General features: G+C 43.8%; 1 protein-coding gene across 5 annotated transcripts in view; it reads left to right on the forward strand.

The window, feature by feature from the left end:
* The window catches only part of Snx19 (sorting nexin 19), a 38,125-nt gene extending 12,984 nt beyond the window's left edge, over positions 1–25,141 (forward strand). For 3 of the 5 annotated variants that reach the window (XM_059267551.1, XM_059267553.1, XM_059267554.1), the window contains exons 9-11: positions 22,324–22,508; positions 23,320–23,407; positions 24,447–25,141. In XM_059267551.1, coding sequence (XP_059123534.1) covers positions 22,324–22,508; positions 23,320–23,407; positions 24,447–24,579 — 406 coding nt within the window. In that variant the 3' untranslated portion in view covers positions 24,580–25,141. Of the gene's footprint in view, positions 1–22,323; positions 22,509–23,319; positions 23,443–24,446 lie in introns of all 5 variants that reach the window. The other 2 variants (XM_059267552.1, XM_059267555.1) reach the window with 2 other exon arrangements.
* The last annotated feature ends 875 nt before the right edge of the window (positions 25,142–26,016 follow it).

The raw sequence follows: 26,016 nt of genomic DNA on the forward strand, positions 1-26,016 counted from the left end.
TTCTTAGAGTAACTCAGTCTGCCTATTCTAGTATATCCGTTTAACACATTAGCGATTCCTCACACAGGGCACCAAAATGCGGTCGATTTAAATACGTTAGTGACTGTCTCAGTCACCAAGTATGCATTGGTGTCACATTAAAAAAATCAAAGCACTTCCCCTTAGAGTCATTTGACCAAGAGTGAGCCCAGATTTAAGTTCTCCATTTCTCTCCTGTGTCTTCTGTCTCTCTGTAGCTTATGGTTTCTGGCCTATCTGTAATCTGTCTGTTGTATGAGTATGAATCTTTGCCGCTACGCCTGTCTGAATGTCGTCTGTCTTGTCTGTTTGTGCCCCAACAAAAGACTTTGCTCTGAATTTATTGAACAACACAGAAAGCATCACAAGGGAAAGGAATGAGGGGTACTTTACGGAGTTTTACAGGGCATTCACTCACTGACTTTAACTGACCGCAAATAACAAACTAACAAAAGTTATCAAGCTCTACATATGTGCTGCTTCCAGCATTTATGGTGGACATTTGTTTTATAAGGTTGCTTTCAACCTATTTTCTGTTTTCAGCATTTATTATCATAACACGCATACACATGTGTGTTACTCGTGGGTCAGGGCATGAAAGAGTACATAACATTAAAGCTATGCATTATCTCAGGTTGTAAACCTTGATTATGTGGGAAATTCAGGGCAGTAAGGTTTGTTGTTACATTATTCTCTTAAATGTAAGTTAAAGGAGCAGGCTGAGAACATACAGTCTTAATCTTATGTAACCTCAAATTGTATTCTTACTAACTTAGTTGCAAGGTCTGCAAAAGTTCCAGTCTCTCAGGATGTTAGAGAGAGTTTCATCATACTGTAGCACCACACTCAAGGATCAGTTCCCCATCCTTACATCCTTGGGCCCTGTGTCTTTCTTTCACCTTTGTGCAGTGAGCGTTTCTCTTAATAGTGCACAGTGCTTACAGGATGGTAAAACAGGGAGAAACTTGGACTTCTAACTTAGCTGCTTTATAGATGGCTTGAAAGACTTACGAATGGATAGAGGTTTCTATGGCTGATTTCTTATCTGTCCTTATGACCTTCCCCCATTCTCTCATGCTTGACATACTGAAGACAGATTTCATTTGCTCTGTGGAACTTTTTACGGCATCCTCTCACTTTCTCCTGAAGTTAAGGAACCCTCTTCTCCACTCATCCTTTTTGACAGTGATACTTATGACAGTATATTATATAAATTGTCCATTTTCCCCAAAGTAATGATTCTCAATAGGGTTCTTTTTTCCCAGGAGACATTTAGCAACATTGAGGAGTTTTGGTTGTCACAATAGTTGGAAAGAGGGTAGAAATGCCCCCTGACAGACATCTGGTGGCTAGAGATCATTGGTGCTGCTCTTTCCATCTGTGTTACACAGAACAGCCCCCACTGTACTCCCACTTCCACCACCACCACCACCCCCCCCCCCCCCCCCCCCCCCCCCCCCGTGCACACACAGTGATGGCATATTCTTCCCAAAATGCCTCTCATGCTAAGATTGAGAAATATTGCTCCTTCACTGTTGGCTCAAGGGCCACAAGGACCCACACAGGTACTGAAACTGTAGAGCCTCTTTAAATATTAGACAGAAGAATACATATTTTCCTTCTTAATAGCTTTGCAATTATAACTCTAGTTCTACTGTGTTTTACTCTGTTACATGTGAATGTCACTAATGGGGCTTTTATTTCTCTTCACCCTCTATTAAGCTTTCCTTTACTGAGCTAAGATTACAATACTGAGTGAAAAGATCCTCAGTCTTGTAATCTGAAATCTGCTAGTAATGAGTAAATGACATCAGGAGTATATGAGCACTGATGACCCCTGTCCACTGAAGACATTTACATGATGGCTTGGTTTAAGAACTCAGGAAGTTATTCAGTAGGAGCAAAACACATAGAAGCATCAGTAGAAACTGGAAAGAAAAATTGAGATCTGTGACTTAGACGTTGGATGAAGTTAACCTTCAATGTTAATAGCTCAGAATGTTAAAGGACTTGGGCCAGTCAGATACAGAACAAAGAACTTTATCCAGAGAATTCCAGGAAGACCGCTGAAGAACTGGTACTACCTCACAGGGAAGTTCAGTCCACAGGAAGCACACTCCCAGGCATACATAAACACAGAAAAGGCCAGCCTCATTTCAGGATTCCAGCCAAGTGCAGTACTTCAGCAGGAGTAAATGGGATGGGAAAAGTAACGGCTGTGCTAGTCTGAGCTATCTCTTGTCTCAGTGGTGGAAACTTATCTAAGCTGTCTATAGCACTGACCCAACTCTAATTTAAAGTACTTGTCTTACTATCCAACTGGGGATTCATTTCGGTCTTCTATCTTCAGTCATTTTTTTTAAGTATTACTAAAGGCTGGTTAGTAGTGTCCAAAACAGACATGAGCCCCTACTTTTTCATATTTTAAAATATAATGAGGATAAGCACTGAAACTCAGGCTTTGCCCTTGATTGAAAAGTGAGTGAGTGGTGGAGCCAGTATTCAGCCCAGCTGCTCCAAAGCCCAAGCTGCACTACCACAGACTGCTTTCTGCTTTGTTCTCTGAATTTGGTTTCCTCATCTGGAAAGTGGGATTAATAATGCTACTTTTTTACTTTATGTGTATTACAAACTATCCCATAAATGTTAGGTCTTAATATTTGTTCTTAAGAGTAGTAAACAATAAAAAAATAGCTTATGTTTCTAGTAACTCCAGCTAATGGCTCCAAATTAGCTCCACTCCGAGTGTTTAAGATCTTTAGCCCATGCCAGTCTCCTCTAGCCAGCTGCTGTCATCCCCTTTGTGCCTGACTGAGCAACACGGAGTTGAGCTTGCAAACAATGGAGGCTCCATAAGGGCTTTGAAGGTGATTTATACCAGTGGGTTCTTTTGTTAAGACAACAATCAGGAAAGTTCCAGACTTACATCAGGAGCAGAGCACCCGTGCCCTGGTCCAAGGCAGACAGACAAGTACAGTACTTAGTTTCCTCATGTTTTTCACATTTACTGATGCTTCTGGCAACATGGGCGGGGAGGGCTTCTGGAACGTACTCTTAATGAGAAGAGTTTGGGAGTCAACTAAGTACCTCCTCTTTCTATCCTTCCCCGGACACTTCTCTTAGACCCAGTTAGCCAGGCTGACAGCTGTCTGGTGAATGCAGAACAGCAAAGCCCGTGTACAACTCCATCTAGAATGGGAATCAAAGAGCATATTCTTCAAGTGCCCCTGGTTCGTTTGCTTTTCACTTTTCATTCTCTGGGATTTTGGTGTTTGCTTATGTTTTGTTTTATGAAGAAGAAACACTATTTGGAAAGGCAGGAACATTGAAGTGTGTTTGATGGCTGTAAATGCCTGAACAGAATTTTGTGGCTACCGTGAAAAACTCTGTGACTCTGATCAGTACTACTTTTTCATCCAGGTATTCTCAGGTTTTGGTGGTGGTGGTGGTGGTGGTGTTCTTCAGGTACCTCCTTTCAGAAAGGGTTTATTTGCATCTACTCATGTTCTCCATGGCCATTTTGCTTTCTGCTAGTGCAAGGTTTATAACTCCAGGGGTTGGCACCCCCACCCCCCCACTCCCCGCTTCCACAGGCTAGAGTTAAATGAAGACCATCTCCTTCCCTGTTCAAGACCTCTCTTTCCCTACAAACCATTCCCCGTCTTTTTATAGTGTTTTTGATTTGGTTCTCAGAATCCATTCTAGCTTTATATTGTTCTAGATGCTTTCTTAATAGAAGGAAGGGGCAGGGGTCATGGTCTTTGAAGAATGGAACATTTCCCTCCACCCAAAGGCTTCAAAGACCTGACCATTTTAGCCCATAGTATTACCTCAACAAGTCCCCAAGTGTGTAGTAGCATGGAGAAAACAGGGCTCACTTCAGGATCCAGAGTATTGCAATGGATAGTCTTACTGGCTTAAGTGTACTTATGTCTAGTGAGAGATTAATTCACTCAGACATTATATGAGACACTTGGGGATATTTTATAGTTTAATCCCTTTAAAGAGCTCTGTGAAAGAGGTATTATGATCCTCACTTCTAAAGTGAGGAATCTATAGTTTGTAAGGAATTTGGGTTATTAAATCAAAACCATAGAGTTCATAACTAACACATGCAAAATCTAAAACACAGTTTCCCACTTTTCAACTATGGAGATTCTCTTAACTTTCAAGATCAGACGTTTGCCCCATGATTCCAAGGGACAAGGACCCAAAAATCACTTCTCAGAGTGGGAAACATTCCCTTGGAGGAGATTATCAGGCATTCATAGACTCCAAACTGCATGTCCATGTCTACATGGAGAAAGGAGAGCACCTCTGGCCTCTGACATGAGCCTCTCTCTGTCCTCTGGGCAGGCCAGGGTCTTTCTTTTTAAACAGGTGTTTGTGTGGTAAGCAAAAAAGCTGGAACTTTGATCTCTCCTGGAGCTGCAGCACACACACCCAACACACCCACCTTGGCCCCATACAAGGGACCCCCAACACACCTACCCTGACTCCACTACAAGGGGTGATGTATGAGGTCTTAGTGTCCCCATGACTGACTCCCACGTTTCTGTCTGAAACCTCAGGGCACTTGATTCCTGTCCTGTATGTGCTTTAAGAAGCTTGGTGCTTGTCACTGGCCACAGATAGCTGCTCTTGTAGCTTTGCTTTTCCTCAACACTATGCAGTCTGGATATCCAGGATGGGACAGCCACCTAGATGTAGGTGCCATGCACCCTTAAAATGTCCTCACTTTCCACCCTCCAGCTCGTTATCTCCAAGCAGACATGCTTCCTTCTGCTGCTTCCAGCTTCCTTTACTCTCCCTGCTCCCTTAAAAGACCTATATACAGAACTGCCTTGGACTCCAGGGCCTTCTGCCAAATTGTAAGCACACTCTCTGTAGCCTGCAAAGGCGGGGCAGAGGGAGACAGAGTAAATTCAACCCCATGACCCCTCCTTCTAAGCCAACTTTGGAGGAGTTCTGATCTGTGCCAGGCTTATAAATCTCCCTTGATTGTTGATGGTGTGGAGGGAGTGGGGGAGGGAAGCCCAAGAGAAGTTAGTTGCCCAAAAAAGGCATCGTTAAGTCAAAGGCAAGTCTTGCACGCATGCGTGGCTGACCTCATGTCAGCTTCTGTGCTGGGAACATCCAATTATGTAAGGAGGAGAACTCCTTATTTGGGAGGAAAGGGGAGTGAGGATAGCGGTCTAAGCCAAGGAACGAATGAAACCAGCTTGTGCAAACTTCTTGTGTCCGAAAACAGAAGAAATTTAACAATTCTCTGTGTGCATCAGAACTGGATTTAGGAAGCTGGGAAAGTATTCAGAGCTCGTCTGGGTTTGAGGGAAGGAGAGGTGTACTGTGCACCATTGATGGTAGAAGGCTTGGGGCAGGAAGACCTAGCCAAGGTGAAGGTAAAATTATTTTGGAGCCCTGATGTAGAGAGTAAAGGAATGAGAAGAAGCTGGACCAGCTCCTTGCCTAGATGCCCAGAGCCATGCCACGATAAAAATAGGAGCCAGGCCAGCATCAGAGTACGTGAATGCCATGTCCATGACTCTGCCCTCCCCGTGGCCCTGAAGATGGCATCAGACCCTATGTCAAAAGGGCAGCAGACAGATTCCTGGCATCTTTGTCTAGATTTCTTAAAGTGTGAGTGAGAGAAAATGAGTGTGTGTCTGTGTCTGTGTGTCCGGGACATATAGAGAAGGAATTACCAGACACAGTAAGGGAAAAAATTTCAGCGACCTATGGAATAGAGGAGAGTAAAAACTAGATAAAGTATAGCAAGAAGAAGAAATGAACGTGCAGGCTGAAGAAACTCAACAAGCAGGAAACCTGGAAATGAAATATTAAATGCAATGTCTAGAGTTTATGCTAGGCCATGGAGTCCTCTTAGGAAAGATGTTGCTCAACACACCATCTCCCAAGAAAGTCCAGAAGGTGGTGGCGGAGCATGGGACTATTGGAGAGTGTGGGCTACCCAGTGGGATACCTGTGTCTCCTAGGGACAATTGGCAATGGCTGATATGAACACTCTTTCTACTACTGTTCTCTCAAGTCGCTCCAGAGCTGTGGGTGTAATCTGGGTAGAACTCCATTCAAGGTTTCTTTCTTAGTGGGTGTGTGCATGTAACAGCCTAAGGGACACTTGTGACATTAGTAATTTCTTAAGGGAAACTCAAGGCCTGCCACCAAAAGGACACAAGCAATACAACAGGAAAGGAACCGACATTTATTACATACTATGGCAGGTAAGCCTACTTACTGTACATACAAATGTGCAATTCTGTAAGATGGGCATGCATGTTCACATTTTACAAGTGAGAAAATTGATATTCAGATTAAAGACCCCAATCAGTCATCCTAGCTTCACTACCCAAGCATTTCCTTCCTTTCACACTGCCTGCCTCCCTTTTGTACAAGCTTCCTCATAAAACAGTGTCCACTAAAGTCTGCCTCACTATGTTCTGGAGTCTTCGTCCTGTCTAGTCTTTGGTTTTCCCCAGACTGGTCTCTGGGTCAGATGCATCTGATGGTACCACATACATTTGTTTCCATCAGCAGGCTCTAACTTAATTCTTAAGCACTGCTGGGCCAGAGATTAGCCTCTCCTAGTGTTTCTATTCGACACCCTGTCCACAATTAGAGAGAGACGATCAAAACAATTCAGAGTCAGCCACGGAAGTGCAGGGTCCCTTTACTCTGGGACTTCACTCCTTCCAGTACTGCTCTAGTGCCACACTTTGTCTCACACCTGGTTTCTTCCTGCAATAGCTTCTTTAGAAAAAGTACGTGCTTTTGCAAGAGCACCAGATTCTTTTTGACTCAAGGCAATCTTTAGCTTCTTGTGTTAGGTTATTTCAGACCTAAACAGTATCATTGACTTGGGCTGTTTTTGAAAGTGCTGAAATTAGGGGTTGTTTGTTTGTTTTTGCTGTGATGGCTTTGCTCAAATAGTATTGTGTCTCCTTGAGAAGAAGGAATGCTTCATGTCATGCTTCTTCCACTGGGGATGTTGAAGGGACACCCTTGACCTCTGTGGACTGGGCCAGGAGGGACCCCAGCAGTTTTGTCTACCATGTACATTGTCTGCCTTGCATTTGGGGGATATCACTTGCTCTAAATTCACATTATGTTAAAGACACCATGCCCTATCCTATTACATACGAGAATCTCCAGTTAATGTGTCTTTAACATTGTAATAGATGTGTAACTGAATACCTTCTGCCTGTGAATTGTGTGTTCATTCTTCTGTGTATTTTATATGTTCTTAAATTGTCATATATCCCAATAGAAATACAGCACTAATCATTAGAAAATGAACGAGAAATGCATAAACTCAAGGAGACTTTCATTTCTCAAGCTACGTTATTGGTAGCTGTTACTTGACTGCAACCATGAGTAGGAACCTGAGAGTTTGAGGTTTTGACAACAGCTTTAGACTATGGAAGATCCTTGAGGACAAAGACTGTCCAGTTCACAATTGTCTCCTAAACACCTCAACTGACACCTAGAAGACACTGAAATTATGTCAAATGAGTAGATGTGCAAGATTGCATGCAATTCTATACATCCCAGTACCTCTCTCATCACTAGTGAGAACTCCAAGCATCCTTCCCCCACTGTAAGTCCCCAGCTGGTAAGTTGGTCAGCTCCAATACCCAGAGCCATGGTTGTGCCTACACACAGAGGCTTTCCTTTCAGGCCATCTACCTCAACAGTACCATTTTACTTTCCCAAAAAACACAGTGCCCTTGAGCATCTTGGCGCCACTGTGAGGACCCACTGAGCTTATCCTGTCTAGAAGCATGCCCTGTTGTGATGCTGTCTCTACCCACTCTCTGCGTAGAAAGAATGAGTGTGGACATTGAAATCAGACAGATCCAAATTTAAATCCCACCATGTGCCTCACTACCTGTGTGAATTAAAAAGCAAGTCACTTAACCTCACTCTAAGTTGCTCACTGAATGGGAGATTGTTGGGGGGAAAGCTATCTGGAATAAATTTTAGGAAAGCTTTGTAGAGAAAGATATGTGTTTGGAACTGGACCTAATAAAATAGAAAGTATCTCATACTAATTTTGAATGTTTTTAATCTGACTCTCTGAATGCTTGAGTGCATGTCTGTGGCTTGGAGAAATGAGTACTATGATTCTCCATGTAGACACCAGGTGGCGCTGCAGGTTAAAAAAATACCCATTCACAATAGACGTTCTCCTGCCCTGCTGGTGATAATGCCCAAACCTTGCTCCATAATTCAGAAGCCACTCCATGGTGCCAGTGACATAAACAAGCTGAGTTTTTCTCTCATCTTTCACATTCCTCCTCCCTCTCTTCTGATGGGTCCTCAGCATGCTGTTTTTCTCTGGTCAGGCCTGTCAGAGATGCCCTTTGAGTGGGTTCCATCCCTTAAGAATTCAGTGCTAGGACTGATGCATTCAGAACAGAATGAACTAAAGCTGTGGTAATAATGAACCAGGCGCACATCTGCATTGGGAGAACTTTGTCAGTACTCTATGAGATAGCTCATATCAGGCCCTTTGGGATCCCAAAGCCTTAGATGTGCATGATGATACATCTGACTATAAAGTAGAGACCATCAGGGCCAGACTGCCCTGATGCTAGTAGTCTTAGGAACCTATGGTATAATCATGTGCATTTCCTGTTTCTTTCAGCCAGGCATTGAGATCTTGTGGCTCACTGCTGTATGCTTACCTTGGAGAAGCAATCAATGGTGATACAAATTTTTTAATCTCTCCTTCCCCCAGATGCTGAGGATTAAGCCCAGGGCCTCCCATGTGTTAGGCAAGTGCTCTGCCACTGAACTAAGCTCCATTCTGCTCTTTACTCTGTCCTTAGAGTTGCCATCAAGTGCCCTGGAAAGGAAGAAAGCTTGACATTGGAGTAGGGAATGAGCAGATGTGTACTTCAAGGAATTTGCTTTACTCACCTCCAGTGTCAGGGCCAGTGGACTGCAGTTCTCAGGGAGAATTACGCCTTTCTGTGAGGGAGACTTCCTGTGTAATGCTGTGTCAATATTAGCCCCCAACAGCCCCTTCCTCTCTTCCCTGTGGTTTCTTTTCTCCTCAGATTTTATGCATTGTGTCCCATGTTTTAACTACAACTGGTTCTCACAGAGACTCTGAAGTTGCCACCGTGTTGTTCTTGTATCCTTAGAGTCTCTCCTTGATGTCAGGATAGCCTTGGACTTGGGAAGGCTTGGAGACCATCTTAAAGACAGGAAAGCAGAAACCAGTGCCATTAGAAAACTCCCCCAGCAATTGCCCACCCAGTCCACTCTTCTTCTCTCCTGTGGCCCTGCCATTAGAAGGTGACTGCCCACCCAGTCCACTCTTCTTCTCTCCTGTGGCCCTGCCATTAGAAAACTCCCCCGGTGACTGCCCACCCAGTCCACTCTTCTTCTCTCCTGTGGCCCTGCCAGTATTTCTCCTGTTTCTTTCTCTTGGACGTCTGCTTCCCCTGTTGAGCCTTTGTTCTCAGGGCTGCTCCTTTCCAGCCTTCTGTGGCCGTTTCCACAGCCTGACTTGGAGCCCTGCTGTGTCTGCTTATTTTAGCAGGATCCCAGGTAATTCTCTTCCAGATCCTGGCTGGGCGCACTCTAACTCTGGTACTTCTGATATCAGAGACATATGGAAGTGGGCCCCTTCTGAATAAAGAGCTCATAATTACCTAGCTCTTCTCCCCCTGCTTCCTTTCTCCCTCCCTGCAGTGGTGACCATGCCCTCAGCCAAGAGGGGAGCACCCGCAGTGAGTTAAAGTCTCCAGGATCAATAGGGACCCCGGTTGTCAGGACAACCACTAAATTACTGCTTCTTCTTCCTTTGTATCTTGCCTTTCTTCCTGCTGCTCCAGTGCTAAGGCCTGCACACCCTCTCACTGCCCTTTCCCTTCAGCTGACTCCATTTTCTTCTGACTGGGTGGCCCTTTTAATTACCCTTGCCTTCTCAGCCCCTCCCTGCCTTTGCACTCCACTGAGAAAGGCAGGCTCGGGGTAACTACCTAGGGACTGTGAATGAGCCAGACCTGCAGTTCACATGGGGCCAGGGAGTGGGAAAGGGACATTGTGCATCCTCTAGTCTCTAAAATGAGAGTGTCATTGTTTAGGATACAGAGATTAAGCTTTGGGAGGATTCTGACATAATTTTCATGTTACCCCTAACTCCACAGGCTTCTTGCCAGTCTGATTAGTCACTCTGTACCAGTGTTTTACTGTTTCTGTCTTTATTCCCCTGAGCCTGCTGGGAAGGAGGGAAACGGAGGCACGATATACAAGGCTCACTGTCTTCTGCTGTCCTGTTCTCTGGATCTAGTAGTGTTTGTTACAAGGAGGGGTCGCTTTCTCTGTCACATACACAAATACAGCAGCTTCAAAAACATTTTTTTTTTCATTTTTCTCATTTGATCTTGTGAAGAAGACAGCATAGGAATTCTCCTATTTTAAAAAGGAGACCTAAACTCTGTTCATTCAACTTCTAAGAGGTCAAGCCAGCCAGAGATGTTTATAGTTATGCTGTGCGTTCCTAACAAATGGCAGTGGGGAGGCTTGAATGTCCTCAGAGGCACACTGGATTTAGGTAATAAGCTTTCAAATTAAAATCTTAAAGGTGCCACGTTGTCCAAATCTGGAACAGATGTCTGCAGATCACCTTTCGCACTCCATCTCACATCTCCCAAAAACTCAGGATCTACAAGTGTGTCGTATTTGTTAGAAAGGGATCCCACAAAAAGCTTTTGATTTTTGTCTATGTCCCCACCCCACCCCCATCCTGCTACATTCTTTTCTTCTTTCTAATTTCAAAAAGTTGGTTGGAAGCAGCTTGGTGTTGTTCTATCCATCAAAGACACTTCCCAAAACACAGGGGTGACTTAGTCATCATAGACCTCTATGTTGGACTTGCAGCCCCTTCTGTCTTCAGGGCCCGTTTGCCAAGAAAACCAACAGAAGCGTAGGCAGCCGCCGACAGCTGTCTCCCTTCTCTGAGATTTATAGTCTGCAGAAAGAAGCTATGGCTGGGCCACTAACCCTTGCCTTTCACCTCCTGTCCCTTCCAGCGGGGTGCATAAGTATCTGGGACTTGCCCTTTGCATGGATTGTTCATGATACATTCCTCAGTCTAGAGCAGCCGACTTCTCACAGCATACTCCTGACAACACCCAGCCTGCAGCTGGTGTATTGCCTACATTTCAGTTTGATTGCTAGCTTTCAAAAAGGTCATTATTAAAAAAGTAAACCTAAGGTTTATGACCAAATGTTTATATAAATACATATGAAATGCAAATACAAAGCATTTCTATATTGTATACAGTCTATTGGGGTTTTTTTTGTTTTTTGGGTTGGTTGGTTAGTTGGGTTTTGTTATTGTTTTGAGGTTTTGTTTGTTTGTTGTTTCATTTTGTTTTTCACACCAAGGGTTCACCATGTAGTGAACTCTTGATTGTTCTGGAATTGCAAGTAAATGCTACCATGCCCAGTGCCTGCTTATCTGTTTGTTTTGGGACAGTCTTACCGTGTAGCCCAGGTTGGCCTCACTCATGATCCTCTCGCCTCAACCTCAAAGTGCTATCTATGATTGCAGTTTGCTCTGCCATACTCTGTCTTGTCCACAGTATTTAAAATTTGTCATTATCCTCCACCATAAGCATAAATAATTAAAAGCTTGCCACTTGTTTCCTTCTTTAAATATTGGGGCATGTGCTTGAGCAGAATTTATTTTGTACTGTGGCCATACCCTAAGACCGGAGGTTTCCCCACTACAACATGTATGAACTGATATTTGCCACTCAGCTACTCTGTTTCAAGTGTGGTGATTAAAAATACATTAAAAAGACCCCAGGTCTCACAGTAGGAAGTTGGATATCCAATTGAAGGTGCAAACTTATAATTGAGTTCTAGTATAAAACTGAAGCGCTTACAAAGGAATTCAGTGTGACTCGGAGAAAGGCGAAGCAGTCAATTGTGAGAAGCCCAGGGAAGGCTTCCAGACCAGATAACATCCAAAGTAGACCGGGAAGAGTGAGGGGAGTTACAGCAGATGTGACGTGCAGAGCATCAAAGCAAAGCAGTGGGAAGTGTAATCTGTCTGGTCCTCACGGGAGCTAAATGGTGCAGGATGTACCACGTACAAGACATGAGAGCTAACTCACACGGGCTGGTGAAGAACAGCATCTGTCTACTACCGGGTAGGATGCAGTTTACAAACAGACATCGTGATGACATGCTCATTTTGGCAGTCTGGAAAAATCATTTTCACAGTGCTGCTGACAATTAGCGGAAAGAGGCAAAGCTGGAGCCAGGGAGACAAATTTGGAGAAGTTCAACTGAAAGAGATAGAAGCTGGGAAGCTCAGCTTGGGCCACTGCAAGCAGGACGGTGCAGGCAAGAGGTCTGTGAGCTGTGGAGGGGGTGGGGTCAATGAGACTAGATGTGTGCTGCTGGAGTGGGGTCAAGGACAAGAGAAATCAAGAATGAGTTGTACAGAGTTTCTGCCTTGTGGGTTGAGAGCTATAACTGATAGAATGACAGACTTTTTCTGATCAGTCTATCCAGATTGTGATTGGAAGGCTGTCACTGCCAAAATCAATAGCTTTGATTTGAATGCAAGTGAATTACACTTGAAGAAACACAGACTCTGTCTCTAATAATTACTAGACTGTAGATAGAAAACTTAAGGCCTAGATAATATATTTGCCTGTAAGTCTGTCTTTAGTTTTTGTTTTTTATGGATTGTTTGTTTGTTTGAGATAGGGCTTCATGTACCCCAGGCTGGCCACAGATTCAGTATGTAGCTGAGGATAACCTTGAAGGTCTGATCCTGTTGCCTCCACTTCTGAGTGCTGGGATTATAAGTGTGTATCACCACACCCAGTTTATGTTCGGTGCCATAGTCTGTGGTAATTCAGGGTGAATTCTGACCACAGACACTAGAAAGTATATTATGCTCTGCAGGAGACCATCACTCAAGGACTAGGGAGAAGTTGAAGACAATATGTAAAGTAAAAACTGAAAAGCACTTGCCTCACATGGAAAAACAGCAGTGGGTGAGAGATCCTGGGATTCATAGAGAAACAAAATAGAGTGAGGTTTTTTTTAAAGCATACTGCTTTATGAGCTATATAACCAATGGAATTGAAATATTGGCACCAGAAATATTCATGAAAGTTCTAGAATAGAATTAAGTTAGATATGTGACATCTTATTATGTATTTGTCACTCTTATGCTAAATGCTCCAGGAAATAACCGAATGAGGAAGTGAGATCCCTGCCCTTCAAGCTGTAAGTCTTATTCTTTTGGCACTTACAAAAAGCTGTCCCAAATCAGAGGTTCAGTAAGTATGTGAACAAGTTAAATACACAAGTCTAATGAGGGAAAAGAGAAGAATCAGCATCAAGTGAGGTTAAGATCAATACTGAGATCAGATGAACACTGGAAGTTCGAGAGGGATATAGACTCAGTACTGCAGACCAAGTCATAATGGAACTGATGAGAAGAGTGGCCAGCACACAAACGTGGCAGGAGCTAAGACTGATTAAAAATCGGGAAAGAATGGCTTTTTAAAAGAGCCAGCAGTTGATTTCAAAGTCAAGCTGATTGTTTGGGATAGATGCTAGACTATTAGCTGCTTACATTGAGAAAGATTTATTCACTCACAACAAACAAATGGGTCTACATTCTAGGCTGTATAATTCTGTTTTGGTTTCTTTGAAAGGAAAATGGTCTAATAAGAATGAACATGATGATGGTAGAATTGAAACCTACAATAATATGGAAATAATAGTCATAGAGTATTTAAGTATTTTGTCTGTTTTGTTTTTGTACTGAGAATCAAACCCAGGGCATACATATGATATACAAGCATTCTGCTCCTGAGCTGTGTTTGCAGGCCATAGACACAGCTCAGGCTAACCTGGAACTTGTGACTCCCCCCAACTCATCCCTTTCAGCAATTGCTTCATCCTTGCACCACCACAACTGGCTTCACCAGTTTCAAGTCCATGTACCTTACATAGATGAATCTAGTCTGTAGAACTGGACAAATTTATATTTACCACTAGAGATCCAAGGTCCATGAGAAATGATCATTTGTGATCATTTGGGGGTGGATTACAGATGGACAAATGTCTTGCCTTAAAAAAAAAAAAATGGTTAAAGGGTATGGCTCTGGCTTCTATCTCTGTAAGTTTCTGAAGCATGTTATGAAATACATGTTTTCTCAACACCCAGGAAAGGAAACAGTAAGTCCAAGAGAGTGGGATGGATTTTGTAAGCACATGTCCTGCCTGGTTATGGTAGCTTCTTTGAGAGGATTATGAAAGGAAATAGTGATGGTAACGTATGTCTGGATTTCAACAGGTGTTTGTTATGATATGCCTATAGATAAAGATGGACATTCTTGACTAGAATCAATTAGCACTTTAAAGTGATTTGTGGCTAGTTCAAGTGGTTTTTGCACACACACACATACACACACACACACACACACACACACACACACACACACACACACACACGGGCAGAGGGGAGAGAGGAATAACTGATGCTATTCTGGGAAGCTATTTCTGGTGATGGAGCATTGGTCCTCTTCTTCCCCTCTTCAGTGTTTTTCATCTGTAATTTTGGAAGCAACCCAACCTTAGAGAAAATGAATATTCAAGAAGATTTGAAAGGTTGACATTATTATCTCAGACAACAAAATAGAATTTGTATGACATACATAGAACCTGAAATTTAGATTTTCTTTTTTCCTTTTGGTTCTTTGAAACAGGGTCTCTCTGTATGGTCCAGATTGGCCTGAGACTTCAAATCCTCCTCCTTCTATATACCTGGTTTGGGGATTGCAGGCATGTGTTATCATGCCTAACTACTGCATATTTGTATTGCACAAGTCCAGGTTTAACTCCAGGCTGCTAATTTTAGTCTACATATGTGGACTTAGAGTGTTAGTTGACTGCAAAGGCAGTGTCAGTTAGTGCTTTTGGTATATGCCCCCAAGCCAGCGTAGTCATAGACTGTCAACTGACTGACAGCATTGAGATCCAAGAAGACTCTGTTCCCTACACACAGCAGGTCAGGACCTCCAGGCATGTTTGGTTCTGGGTACTCTTCATTAAGAAAGGAATCATGAAGCAGCACAGATCTGGAGAATGGAGTCAGGGTGAGAAATAGTCCACTTCTCTCCATCATTCAACAAATCCAGAGGACAGACAGAACCAGGGTGAGAAAGAAGTAGTCCACTTCTCTCCATCATTCAAGACATCATTAGGTGGCTGATGGGTGCCCAGCTTTGAGGCTAGAAGAGTCAAGTCTATTTAGCTTACAGAAGAGATGTAAGAGAGGAATAATTACTGAATTAAAATTGTACTGTACCATCTTTAGAGATAGACTTACCTTAATACCTGTTAACTGAGAGGGTAGAACTAAAACAAGGGACTAGAATTCACAAAGAGACAATATTTAAAAAGCACTTCTAATATACTAAAATTATACTTTTAATTAAGCTTCCCTATGGTCACATTGCTAATGAATGGCAGAAGTAAAATAAAAGCCTGTTTCTAGACTCAATAGACAAGCCCTTGTTTATGTCTTGAACTTATGGAGCAGTGTTCTGCTTGGAAAGGAGGTTGGATAGGATACATTCCCTTCCAGTTCTTAAGTTGTTTGTTCCTGTAAGCCACTTGAAAAGGCTTCTCATTGGTTCTCAGCATTTACATGTATGGAATTGGTGAGATTGAGAAAGGTCACCTCTACAGTTCAACAGAGGGTTTTTAGAAGTTGCTTACTTAAGACCCTTGAATATTTAATGCATATTACCATATCATCTATGATTTATAGATTTCTAGTTAAAAAGAAAATAGTGACTGTTCGGGGCTGGAGAGATAGCTCCAGGGTTAAGAGCATTTGCTGCTCTTCTGAAGTCCTGGGTTCAATTCCCAACCTACATGATGTTAACTCCAATCCCAGGGAATCTAACATTCTCTTCTAGTCTCTGCAGGTACCAGGCACACATGTGGTGCACAGACATACATGGAGGGAATATACCTATACACATAAAATAAGTTTAAATATATATACTGCCTGTAATTCTCAAAGAATTATTACAAATATATTTTCTAAAACCATTGCTTGTTTGCCCTAGATATAAAAGTCAGGACCCAGATTCTTAAGTTGTAGTGTTAAGGAGGGTTAGGTCTTCTTTTGATGGACATGTCTTAGAGATGTGGACACATGATCTAAGCCATGAAAGCAAAGGTCACAGAAGGCGCGTACATACTCAGTAAGCCATTTCAGACTTCACAATAAGTGCACGGAGGAGGAAGCAGGAGCTCCTCGCCCTCAGAGTTCATTTCCTCCTCATTCTTCTCCATAGAGGACAGGAAAGAATAGAGATCTAAGTACACAGTCAGAGGGCAGCAATGTTGAACTTTCTCAGACACAGCCGAGGAACTTGGGTCTGGCGGGCTATCAGACTGAGAAGTGTAAATTAAAATTGCTGGCTGACAGCGGAGATTGTGAATAAACACAAGAATGGGCCATCGCAGGGAAAGAGGCTTGAGAAAGGAACCTGGGAAAGAAGCTGTTCTGTCAAGTGTGAAACCGGCAAGAGCAACTTACTGAATGGGAAAGGCCAGGGTCCACGCTGTGCCTCCCGGGGCCAGCTTCCTCTCCCGCTCTACAGATGGGTGCTACTGAGCAGCGAGCCAGTGCTCAATGTGCTAAGTATGTAATTTGCAGGGCTGCAGGAGGTGGCCGATGTTTCTAGGAAATGAAAAATGGCTTGGGCTGTCTCAGAAGTCCTTGTCCATTATTCTGTATCATTGTATTAAAACTTTTCTGAAAACTTGTATCCACAGAAAGAAGTAAATTTATATGGAAAAAATTTTACCGAATGCTCATGTATACAGACATGCATACAGGTATGCATGCATATTTAATCTATATACACATAGCTGCATGCATGCATGAGAAACAGAAGTATCCTAAAAGGTATATACACTTCTATATTTTCTATTCAATTTCTACTTAGAGTTTTTTAAATGTTGATACAAATGATAACACATGTTCTCTAATGATGTCCAGCCACAAATTGAAATATACTGTGCTAAACTGCCAAGCTTTTAAAACTCACTGTGAAAGTAGCCCGATATATTTCATCTAAAGGATCCTAAGTCTAAGGCAATGATTCTCAGCCAGAGGCATTTTATTCTCAGGGGGCATATGGCGGTGTCTGGAGTACTTTTGATTGTCATAGCTACCATCTAGTTAAGGTAGACGGTCAGAGATATTGGCTGAACACTTCCTAATACCCAGAATAACCCCTCACAGTGAAGAATTAGCAGTCAAATCATCAGGAAGTATATGGCCAAAAACCTTGCTTCAAGGATCCTAAGGTGAGTCACCACTTTTAATCTACTGTAGGTCTATTTCAAATAGTAGAAAATGTCCATAAACAGAAGAATGAGTCATTCAAGGTTAGCTTTAACATGATCATCTTTTTTCTCTCTTTTTTTTTTTTTTTTTTTTGAACTGTATTTGATATCTTATGGTAAGGTTGGAGCATCTTCTTGGGCTATGAGGTACAGCCCAGTAGGTAATTAAGAGATCTGTTATTTTATTCCATTCAGAATGCACTGGGAATGTTTGTTAGAGTATTATTAATACACATATTTTCTATTTCACACCTTTGCAGTCATTTCTGTTCCACTGAAGTCATCTAATCCAGGACCCTCCCGCACTTAGTCTGCGGCTCTCTTAGACAAGAAGTGAGAGGGGAATTCAGCTATCTCCATTAGACACGATCTCTAATGTCTTCTCTCCTCCCTCCTGAGATTTGATTCGGCTGTTTTGATGGGAAGTGACCTTCTACTAACCTTGAAGTGCTGTCCTAAGCCCTGGTATTAAACTGTCTCCATTTTAGCCCCTGTTCCATTTCTCTATCTGTAGCTATTTCAGACCAGGTTCTTCTGAACATGGAGTAACATACACTGTGACAGCGAGCCCTAAATCTCACATCCTCCCTCCATGGCTGGCAAAGCTGCCAAAGCCCCTCCGATGTCCCAGAAGTCCCAGGACAGTCTATTGTTTATCCTTCTTATTATTGTTGCGTTGTTTTATTTTGAATTTTGGTCATGTTATTTGCTATTTTGGAGTCTTCCATTCAAAGATGCTTGACAGACTAAGCTTGTGAGTGGGGGTTGGGGATTGGAGGGATAAAGGTAGAGTGACAGAAAAAGCCCTCTCTAAATCAAATATCAGACCTGGAATGGTGATGGGAAATAAAACCAGTGCTGCTGGAGGCTATTCTCTACCGTTTATTTCAGTGTGTTTACTTCATATGTCTTGTGTTACATAAACAATGGTATTTGTGTTAGTAAATGATGCAGCAGAAGTTACTTCTGATAACTAGACAGAGAGATGTGTGTGTTTATAGCTACCTTGGTTTTCGATTTAGGTTAACCAGAGGGTAAGTGAGCTGGGTATAGTGGTACACTCCCATAATCCCAGCATCAAAAGGTGAAGGTAGGAAGATGGCAGTCAAGGCCAGTCTGGATTACATGAGGCTAGAAACCTACTGCAGTACATCAGTTCCATCCCTTTACTTTAAGGGAGCTATAGCAATACAGATCTCTTTTTAACCTTTCCATTGCTGTGTTAAGAACAGGACAGGGCTGGAAAGATAGCCCAACAGTCAAGAGGACTTGATGATGCTCTTACAGAGGATGGAGGTAGACGGCTCACAACCTCCTAATTCTAACTCTCAGTGGAGCTAAAGTCCACTCCTGGCTTCCCTGGGTGCCCACATGCATTTATACATACACAGACGCACGTGTACACATAAATAAATAATAAAATAATCTTTAGAAAACGTGAAGGAATAAGATAACATGGAATAGAGAGAGGAAAGGACCAAATGAAGAAGGGTCACAAGGTCATGCTCTCCTGATCACGCCTTCATGTTTGCCTTCCCTGTGGTAGGCAGGGTGGATTCTGAGTGAGCCCAGTAGGACTTAGGGAGTTAAAGTTTGATAAAGAAATGGAAGGCTGGAGCTGGAGAGGTGGGTCACGGGTTTGGGGCGTTGGCAGCTCTTGCAGAGGACCTGGGTTCAGTTCTTAGCACCCACATGGTGGCTTATAGCCATCTATAACTACAGTCCTAGGGGATCCACCCTCCTCTTCTGGCCTCCACAGGACCTGCACACACGTGGTACACAGATATACATGGATGTAAAATACCCATACACATAAAATAAAATCTAAAAAAAAATTAATAAATGGGTTTAGAGAAAAATGACAGAATAAAAGAAAGGGAACCTGGGGATAGAGAATCTTATCTCTCTTTGTTTTCTAGAATCTCCAGGTATGTGTTTCCATCTAGACATCAAGAAAAGCAAATTATACAAAAGCCTGAGCCTACAGCTTTGAAATACCTCCTGTGTAACAACTAAAGCATATCTTGGAGACTGGATTCAAGGACAGCTTAGACATTTAAGCAGAGTAGTATTTGAGGAACATGACATTTAGGCAGGGGTAGTTATGACGGCAGTCTTTTTAGTTTGCACTTTGTTGTTTTCCCTGCTGCACTGGAGTGTTCCTTGTTCATGATGAGGTACCACCCTCCCCTCCAATTCAGAGCAGAGGATTTGCTGACGAGGACCAGGAAGTGAGGCGGGACTGAAGAAAGCAGGACTGCAGGAAAAACTGGACAAGAGGAAAATTCTGGAAAGAACGGGGGTTTAGGGTACATGTGCCACCTGTGACCTGCGAGATACACTCTAGAACCTCCTCCACCTTCCCTTTGTAGACCTGAATTCTTTTCAAATTCTGCAGTTTGCCCCAGGCTTGTTCCAGACATTCCTAGGGATGACTTTAGGGGCTTCAGTTGGCCAGCTCTGTGCTTCAACTCTGTCCTGCCTTCCAGGGACTGTTTCATTAGCCTGGAAGTTGAATCCTTGATGACAGGTCTGCTGCTTTGCCTCCCCGTATTTAGCTTACCAACTCAGCCCCATCACCATGAGCTGAATTTGACCATTTTGGACTTCGATTCTTCTTCCCAACATTCATAGAGTTTGAAGAATTGTAGTCAGACTTGTATAAGTTCATGCTTCATGACATACTAAAAACTGGTTGCACCCTACATCTATGCATGGGATGATAAATTCCTGCAGAAGAGAACAAAGAGGACATCCTTGCCATAATGAAATCCGAGGTCTTGTCCTCATTGTATAAATTAGTGTAGACTAAAAAGAATCCAACTCCTGTCCTCTGAGACATGCCCAGAAGATGGCTGATGTACCCAGATGCTCTTTTATATAAGGAGAGATTGTGTGGATGCTGTGGTTGCTTGGGAGAGTTTGACTGCCTCATTTCTAGCCCAGGAGCCAGATAAAGAGGCAGCCTGGATTATTCTATGCATATGTGAAATAAGCTGAGCTAAATCTCATCCTGGTTAATGTATCCTGTGCCAAGATTCACCAGTCTCCTTGAAGATCCGAGTCAGCAAGATTTTGTCCTTTCCCTCCATCCTAGGTGAGAAAAGCACACGTGGTTCACCTTAGTAAACGTGCAAGTGTGCATGTGGCTTTCAGTGAAGAGGGAGTCCTGGAGCCACCTTATCCCCTGCAGAGAACCTGATCGGGTCATTGCAGCCACCTCCCTCGGGTGCTGCCCTTCTATAAACAGGAACAGGAATTCTTCTTGCCACTAGATCCCTCTTGTCAGGCGGCTTAAGCTTGCTGAATGAAAAGCCCGTGAAAAGGAGATGCAGCCCTAATAATAACAGACACGATCCTGTTGGCTATTCTGGGCAAGAGCAGCTTTGTGCCGCGCTTGATCTCTATCGATGCCTGCCATTCTTGCCCTGCTGTTACCTTTGGACTTCCTATTCTTAGAATCATTTGTGAGCTCTGGGCTTGGGGGATTGCAGCCCCCAGAACTGGAATGCCCAGCTGGAGTGGAATGCAGACAGTCTGACAGAATGGAGGTTAAATAAAGTTTGCCTGGTCAGCCCCCTCTTCTCTTGGATGGATGACAAGTAATTTGGATATAAGAGCAATGACATGAGTTGTCATGTAGTGTAGTCCCAAACAACCTTCTGATATAAGTAGAAGTGGTTGATGGTCCATCCATGACCAGCGCAGCTATGCCAGTCTCCAAGGAGATACATACTAAGGCGGCCTCAACAGTGACTAGGTGTCACTAGGAAAGGAAACAAAAGAATAGTGTTGACATGCCTTCCAGGTTTTCAGCTGAGCTCTAGAATTGGCGTATCTGCTCCTTAGAGTTACTAAATCATGTTTGAAAGCATGACAAAGGGGAAAACCTTCATAATCATGAGACTAGATGTCAGTCAACAAACATTTCTTGAGCCACAAGGTACTTTGGGGATTTTTAAGAAGTACAAGACATAGAATTCTTGTGGTACTGACAGTCTGGTTAAAACAAAGTCATAAACACATGGGAAAGGAATTCATATTCCAGAGTATGTTATCTCCACACATTTGCAGCAGCACCAAGTGCGGGGGGGGGGGGGGGGCATCAGAAGGAGAGCATTTTGGCTGGGCCTCTCAAGGAGGGTTTCATGCAACAGGCAGTGAGTGTTTTGAGGCTTTGCAGAAGCAGAGAAGAGAAGCTTGAAGCAGTCAGTGTGTGGGTGTGGAACATCCTGAAGACAAATCAAAGGCCTTACAGGCTCCCTGACCGGAGCAGAATGACAAGGAAGGAGAGTAAGAGGTTGGGTGAAAATCACCAAAATCTTAACTCCAGAGTAGTGTGGACCAGAGAGATGGAGACTTCGGGTGCAGCCCTGCTCCGAGACTGGGGCCTGTTCACATTTTCTCTGCGAGTGCCTAGTATAGTATTATCACAGTTGCTTGTGTTGAAATGTGTGATACCATTTGCTGAGCTGGCTTGGTTTCCATCATAAAGGCTGGTGCTGACTCTGGCTACTTACATGAGTTATGTTCTGTCAGTCTATTAGGATGACTATAAGAAAATATAGAAAATAGAGTGGATACCATAAAGCTTGTAAACAATGGAAATTTGCTTCTCATACTTCTCAAAACTGAGAAGTCAGGATCTAGGCATGGGTAGACTCGGTCATATGCCTACTTTTTGGTTCACAGACTTCTTTCTCATTCCTATATTCTTACATGGTAAAAAGTGAAACACCTCAGAGCCCATGCTCACTAATTCTATCTCTTCACAACTGGAATTTCAAAATATGAGTCTGAGAGGAGAGGTAGACATCTGGCCTTGAAAATGCCTGTCTTTTCTGAGTTTTCTTCTCTCTTCTACCACAGGTGGCTGGAAGTACAGGTGTCTAATCTAACATGTCCCCAGCGCTGGGTGCAGTACCTCCGGCTTCTTCGGGAATCTATCTGGCCTGGTGGAGTGTTGCCTAAGTTTCCACGGCCTGGAAGGACTCAGGCACAGAAAGTGGCTACTGAGAAACAGGCTTTGCAGAGCTTGATGAGTATCCTGCCAGGTAATGGGACCAGGGAGATGGTGATACTGGTATTGTATATTCTTTCCTCCCATCCTGCTTTGCCACTGCTGCCTGACGTCCTTCCCCATCTCCAAAAGGGCCCTCAAGGTCCCACTTTGCCAACTGATGGGAAGATGGTCATGGCTGTGATTCTCCCATCACTCACTCAAGTTACGGCAAGGGAGTGGAAGGATCACTTTGGCCACAGATGCAGGGACAGTCCTGCAGACATGTGGGTTTAAAACTTTGGAGCAGTTCTGAAAAAGCTATTACTGCAATGGCAGATCTCAGGACCATTCCCACCACGTGACAATGTTGAGTTCTCCACTAACTCACGGTGTTTGGGGACCAGAGAAGAGCATAATGTCTCCTGTAGAGCTCACACTGGATTAATTGTGTCCTTAGTAGTAGTGAAAGCACAGCCTGAAAGGGGTTTTGCCTTCTCCTGGGTTGTTTTTCAAGGGCAGGGAAAGCCATTCGTTCCTATGGCTGTGGTAACCAGGGAAGAGTAATGAACTGAGCTCTGGATAATCCACTTGAGTTACCTTTCTTCCAACCTAGATGGTGATCTCAAAAGTATCTCTGCACCTTTGTGGCAGGTTGCAAAGCCCTCTTGAGCTTCATTCTTAGTTACATAATCTTAAAAACTCTATTTTTCTTGACTTTTCTCTCTTCTATTTTCATTTGGCTGTGTAGCTTAGGGCTATACTAGAAGTAGCCAATCTGCGAGACGGCAGAAGTTCTGGGAGATACTCTTTGATCCTAAGGCTGTAGTGGTAACACAACTGTCTTTTTTGGTTTTCTCCTTCAGATTTTTTAGTAGAAATTCTGGGGGTGAACAAATGCCGGCTGAGCTGGAGTCTAGTCTTGGAATCGTTCCAGCAACCCCTCATCAACAGGTAGGCTGGAGTGTGCAGCACCCAACACATCATAGGTAAGCTATCCACTGTCCCAGGGGACAAGGTTGGTAGGTGCAGAGCCCACTATTCGAATTGGTCTGCACTTGACATGTGCTGACTGGAGGATCCAATATCCAGATTCTACACACACTCAGTGAAAGCCATGCTGCCAACTTTTGAGCAGGTGGCTTTGTGGTCGTAAGCTGCTGGAGGACTAGCCACTGTTTGTATTTGGAAGAACTCAGTGCAGACCCCAGCAAGAGCTACTAAAAATGCTCTGTTAACTTCCAGGCAAGAACAGTCCTTGTGACTAAATTTCATAAAATGTCACACTTTTTACAGCATTACATTAGCACTTCAGCATGATACTGAGGAAGTATGCTCAATGGTTTTTCTCAATATTTGTCAGTTCCTATGTCAGGAACATGCCCTGGCCTGTGTAGTGCAAGCTATGTGATATCTTTCACCACAGGTTCCCAGCCTCACGGCAAAACTGTGATTGGTAGTGAGATCAGAAGTTGTCATTGTTTAGCAGGATATAGACAAGATAGTAAGGGTTGCATCATATAAAGGGACTGGCACCTAGAAATTTCAGGAGCTAGATCCCATCTCTAGGCTGGAAGGCTTTGGGAAAGTGTCAAGTACCCTTGCACCTACCTTCTCAAGCCTACACCAGTGTCTAGTCTCCCAGCTCTCGGTCCTCAAGGACTCAGTTGATGGAGATAAGTTCACAGTGACCCATCATCAGAAACAACAGTCAGCTGCAGTGACATCACAGCAGTTCCCCCCAGGTTCTCCAGAGCAGTGCTGGTGTGCTGACGTAACTGCAGAGCATGTCATCTGTGCGGTCTGCTCTCCAGTCTATGCTTGTCCGTGTTGAGCTGTAGCTTTAGTAGTGCAGTAGACATGGATCCCATGGCAGCTGCACTGCAGACTGCAGCTTCTGCTAACAGCTGAGGCGTCTTCTGGTTCTCTCTAAGATGAGAGCTGCGTAAGGCAGACCCTCTTCTCAACTGCTTCTTCTCTCCATTTGTTTCAGACATTTGATTTACTGCCTTGGAGACATCATCCTAGAGTTCTTGGACCTCGGTGCCTCTGTTGAGGAGCCTGCCCCAACCACCTCTGCCTCAGATTCCCCGGGCAGCCTCAAGAGGATGGCTGTCTCCACCTAGCTAGGAGTTATTCCCACAGTCTTCAAAGAAAGCTTTTCAACCACCCAGAGACCGATTAAGATGCCTATGCCCTCTGGAGCTAGGCGACCTTAGCTGGCCTCCATCTCAGTGGCTCAATTCTCCTGCCAGGTCTCCCTTAGTAACAGGTGACAGGGATATATCACCCAATTGCATGCATATCTGTTTCCATAGTCTTATGGCATATGGATTGCTGCTGGTGAGGAGGTCTTGTTTGTTTGGAAAAGGAAGCTGTGAAGCAGGGGCGTCTCCTTCGCTGCCTTCTCACCATCATGGTTAGCCAACAGCATGGTCCTGTGCATGCATGCACCTAATCCACAAATGCACAAGCACTGGGTAATACAGGCAAATACTATAGCCAAATCTGGGAGGATAAACCATCTCCTGAGTTCTCTTCCCACCTGGAAACCAAACATTCGTTCAGGATCATTCCCTCGCCCTGACTAGTTCGGCAGCAGTTCCAGAAGAGGGAAGGAAAGTATGTCTCAAGGCACTTCTTGCTCTTTGGCTATTTTGTCACACAGCGACCTTCTAGGGGATGTCGGGAATGTCGGGGGGGGGGGGGGGGTATACTTTTCCTATCCAGAAGGCTTCAAAGCACACTGTCAAACTTCTGGTAAATCCACCCCACCCTTCACACCCTTTCCTGCAAGAGATTACACCACAAATTTTCTTAACTCTCCTGCCAGCTCCTGCCCAAGAGCAAATGAGTTTGGATTTATAAGTTTCCCTCTATCTTAACAGAATTGCATGACAAGTTACATGTTGGGCCTCAGTGTTTCCAAAGAGAAGGGAAAGTACTGTTCCGTAGCTGAGGGTGTACAAAGAATAGAAGTCTGGGTAAGTGGGAATCCCTCCACAAGACGGTGGCAAAAATTGTTTACTCTGAACACATAATACAGAAAACTTGCAAGATATGAGCTTCACTGCCTGTTCCTTAAAGATTGAATTAGTCCTTAGGCCAGCAGTGAAAGCCGAAGTGCTCTGTGTCTATTGGAGAGATGGAACGACTCTGAGAAACTGTTAGAAGAAAAGGGGGTTGGAGGGACAGTCACAAGGGAAATGCTGCTACCAGTAAATGCATATGAGTAGCCAGTGTTCACACGGGACCAATGGGAGACCATAGCCACCCCTGCCTCATGAGCATCTGTGTAGCTCTAGCCCCACTTTCCCGAACTACAGGATCCACATGGATGGGGTCTTGAAGGAAGACTGGGGAGAATGGGGTGAGGCATCAAGAGCCAGCATCAAGGATTTCCAGACTCTGAAGTATGTGATGAGCACACAATTAAAGTTGTTCACAGAAAAACATAGTGAAATCACTGCTCTCCTACCCCAAGAGGCTTATAATGTACATCACTCTCTGGTGTAACTGGGAGGCTTGAGATGGCTGCTCTTGCCAAAAGGCAAGAGGTGAAT

This window comes from Peromyscus eremicus, chromosome 7 (genome assembly GCF_949786415.1).
Source record: "Peromyscus eremicus chromosome 7, PerEre_H2_v1, whole genome shotgun sequence".
Lineage (NCBI taxonomy): Eukaryota > Metazoa > Chordata > Mammalia > Rodentia > Cricetidae > Peromyscus > Peromyscus eremicus.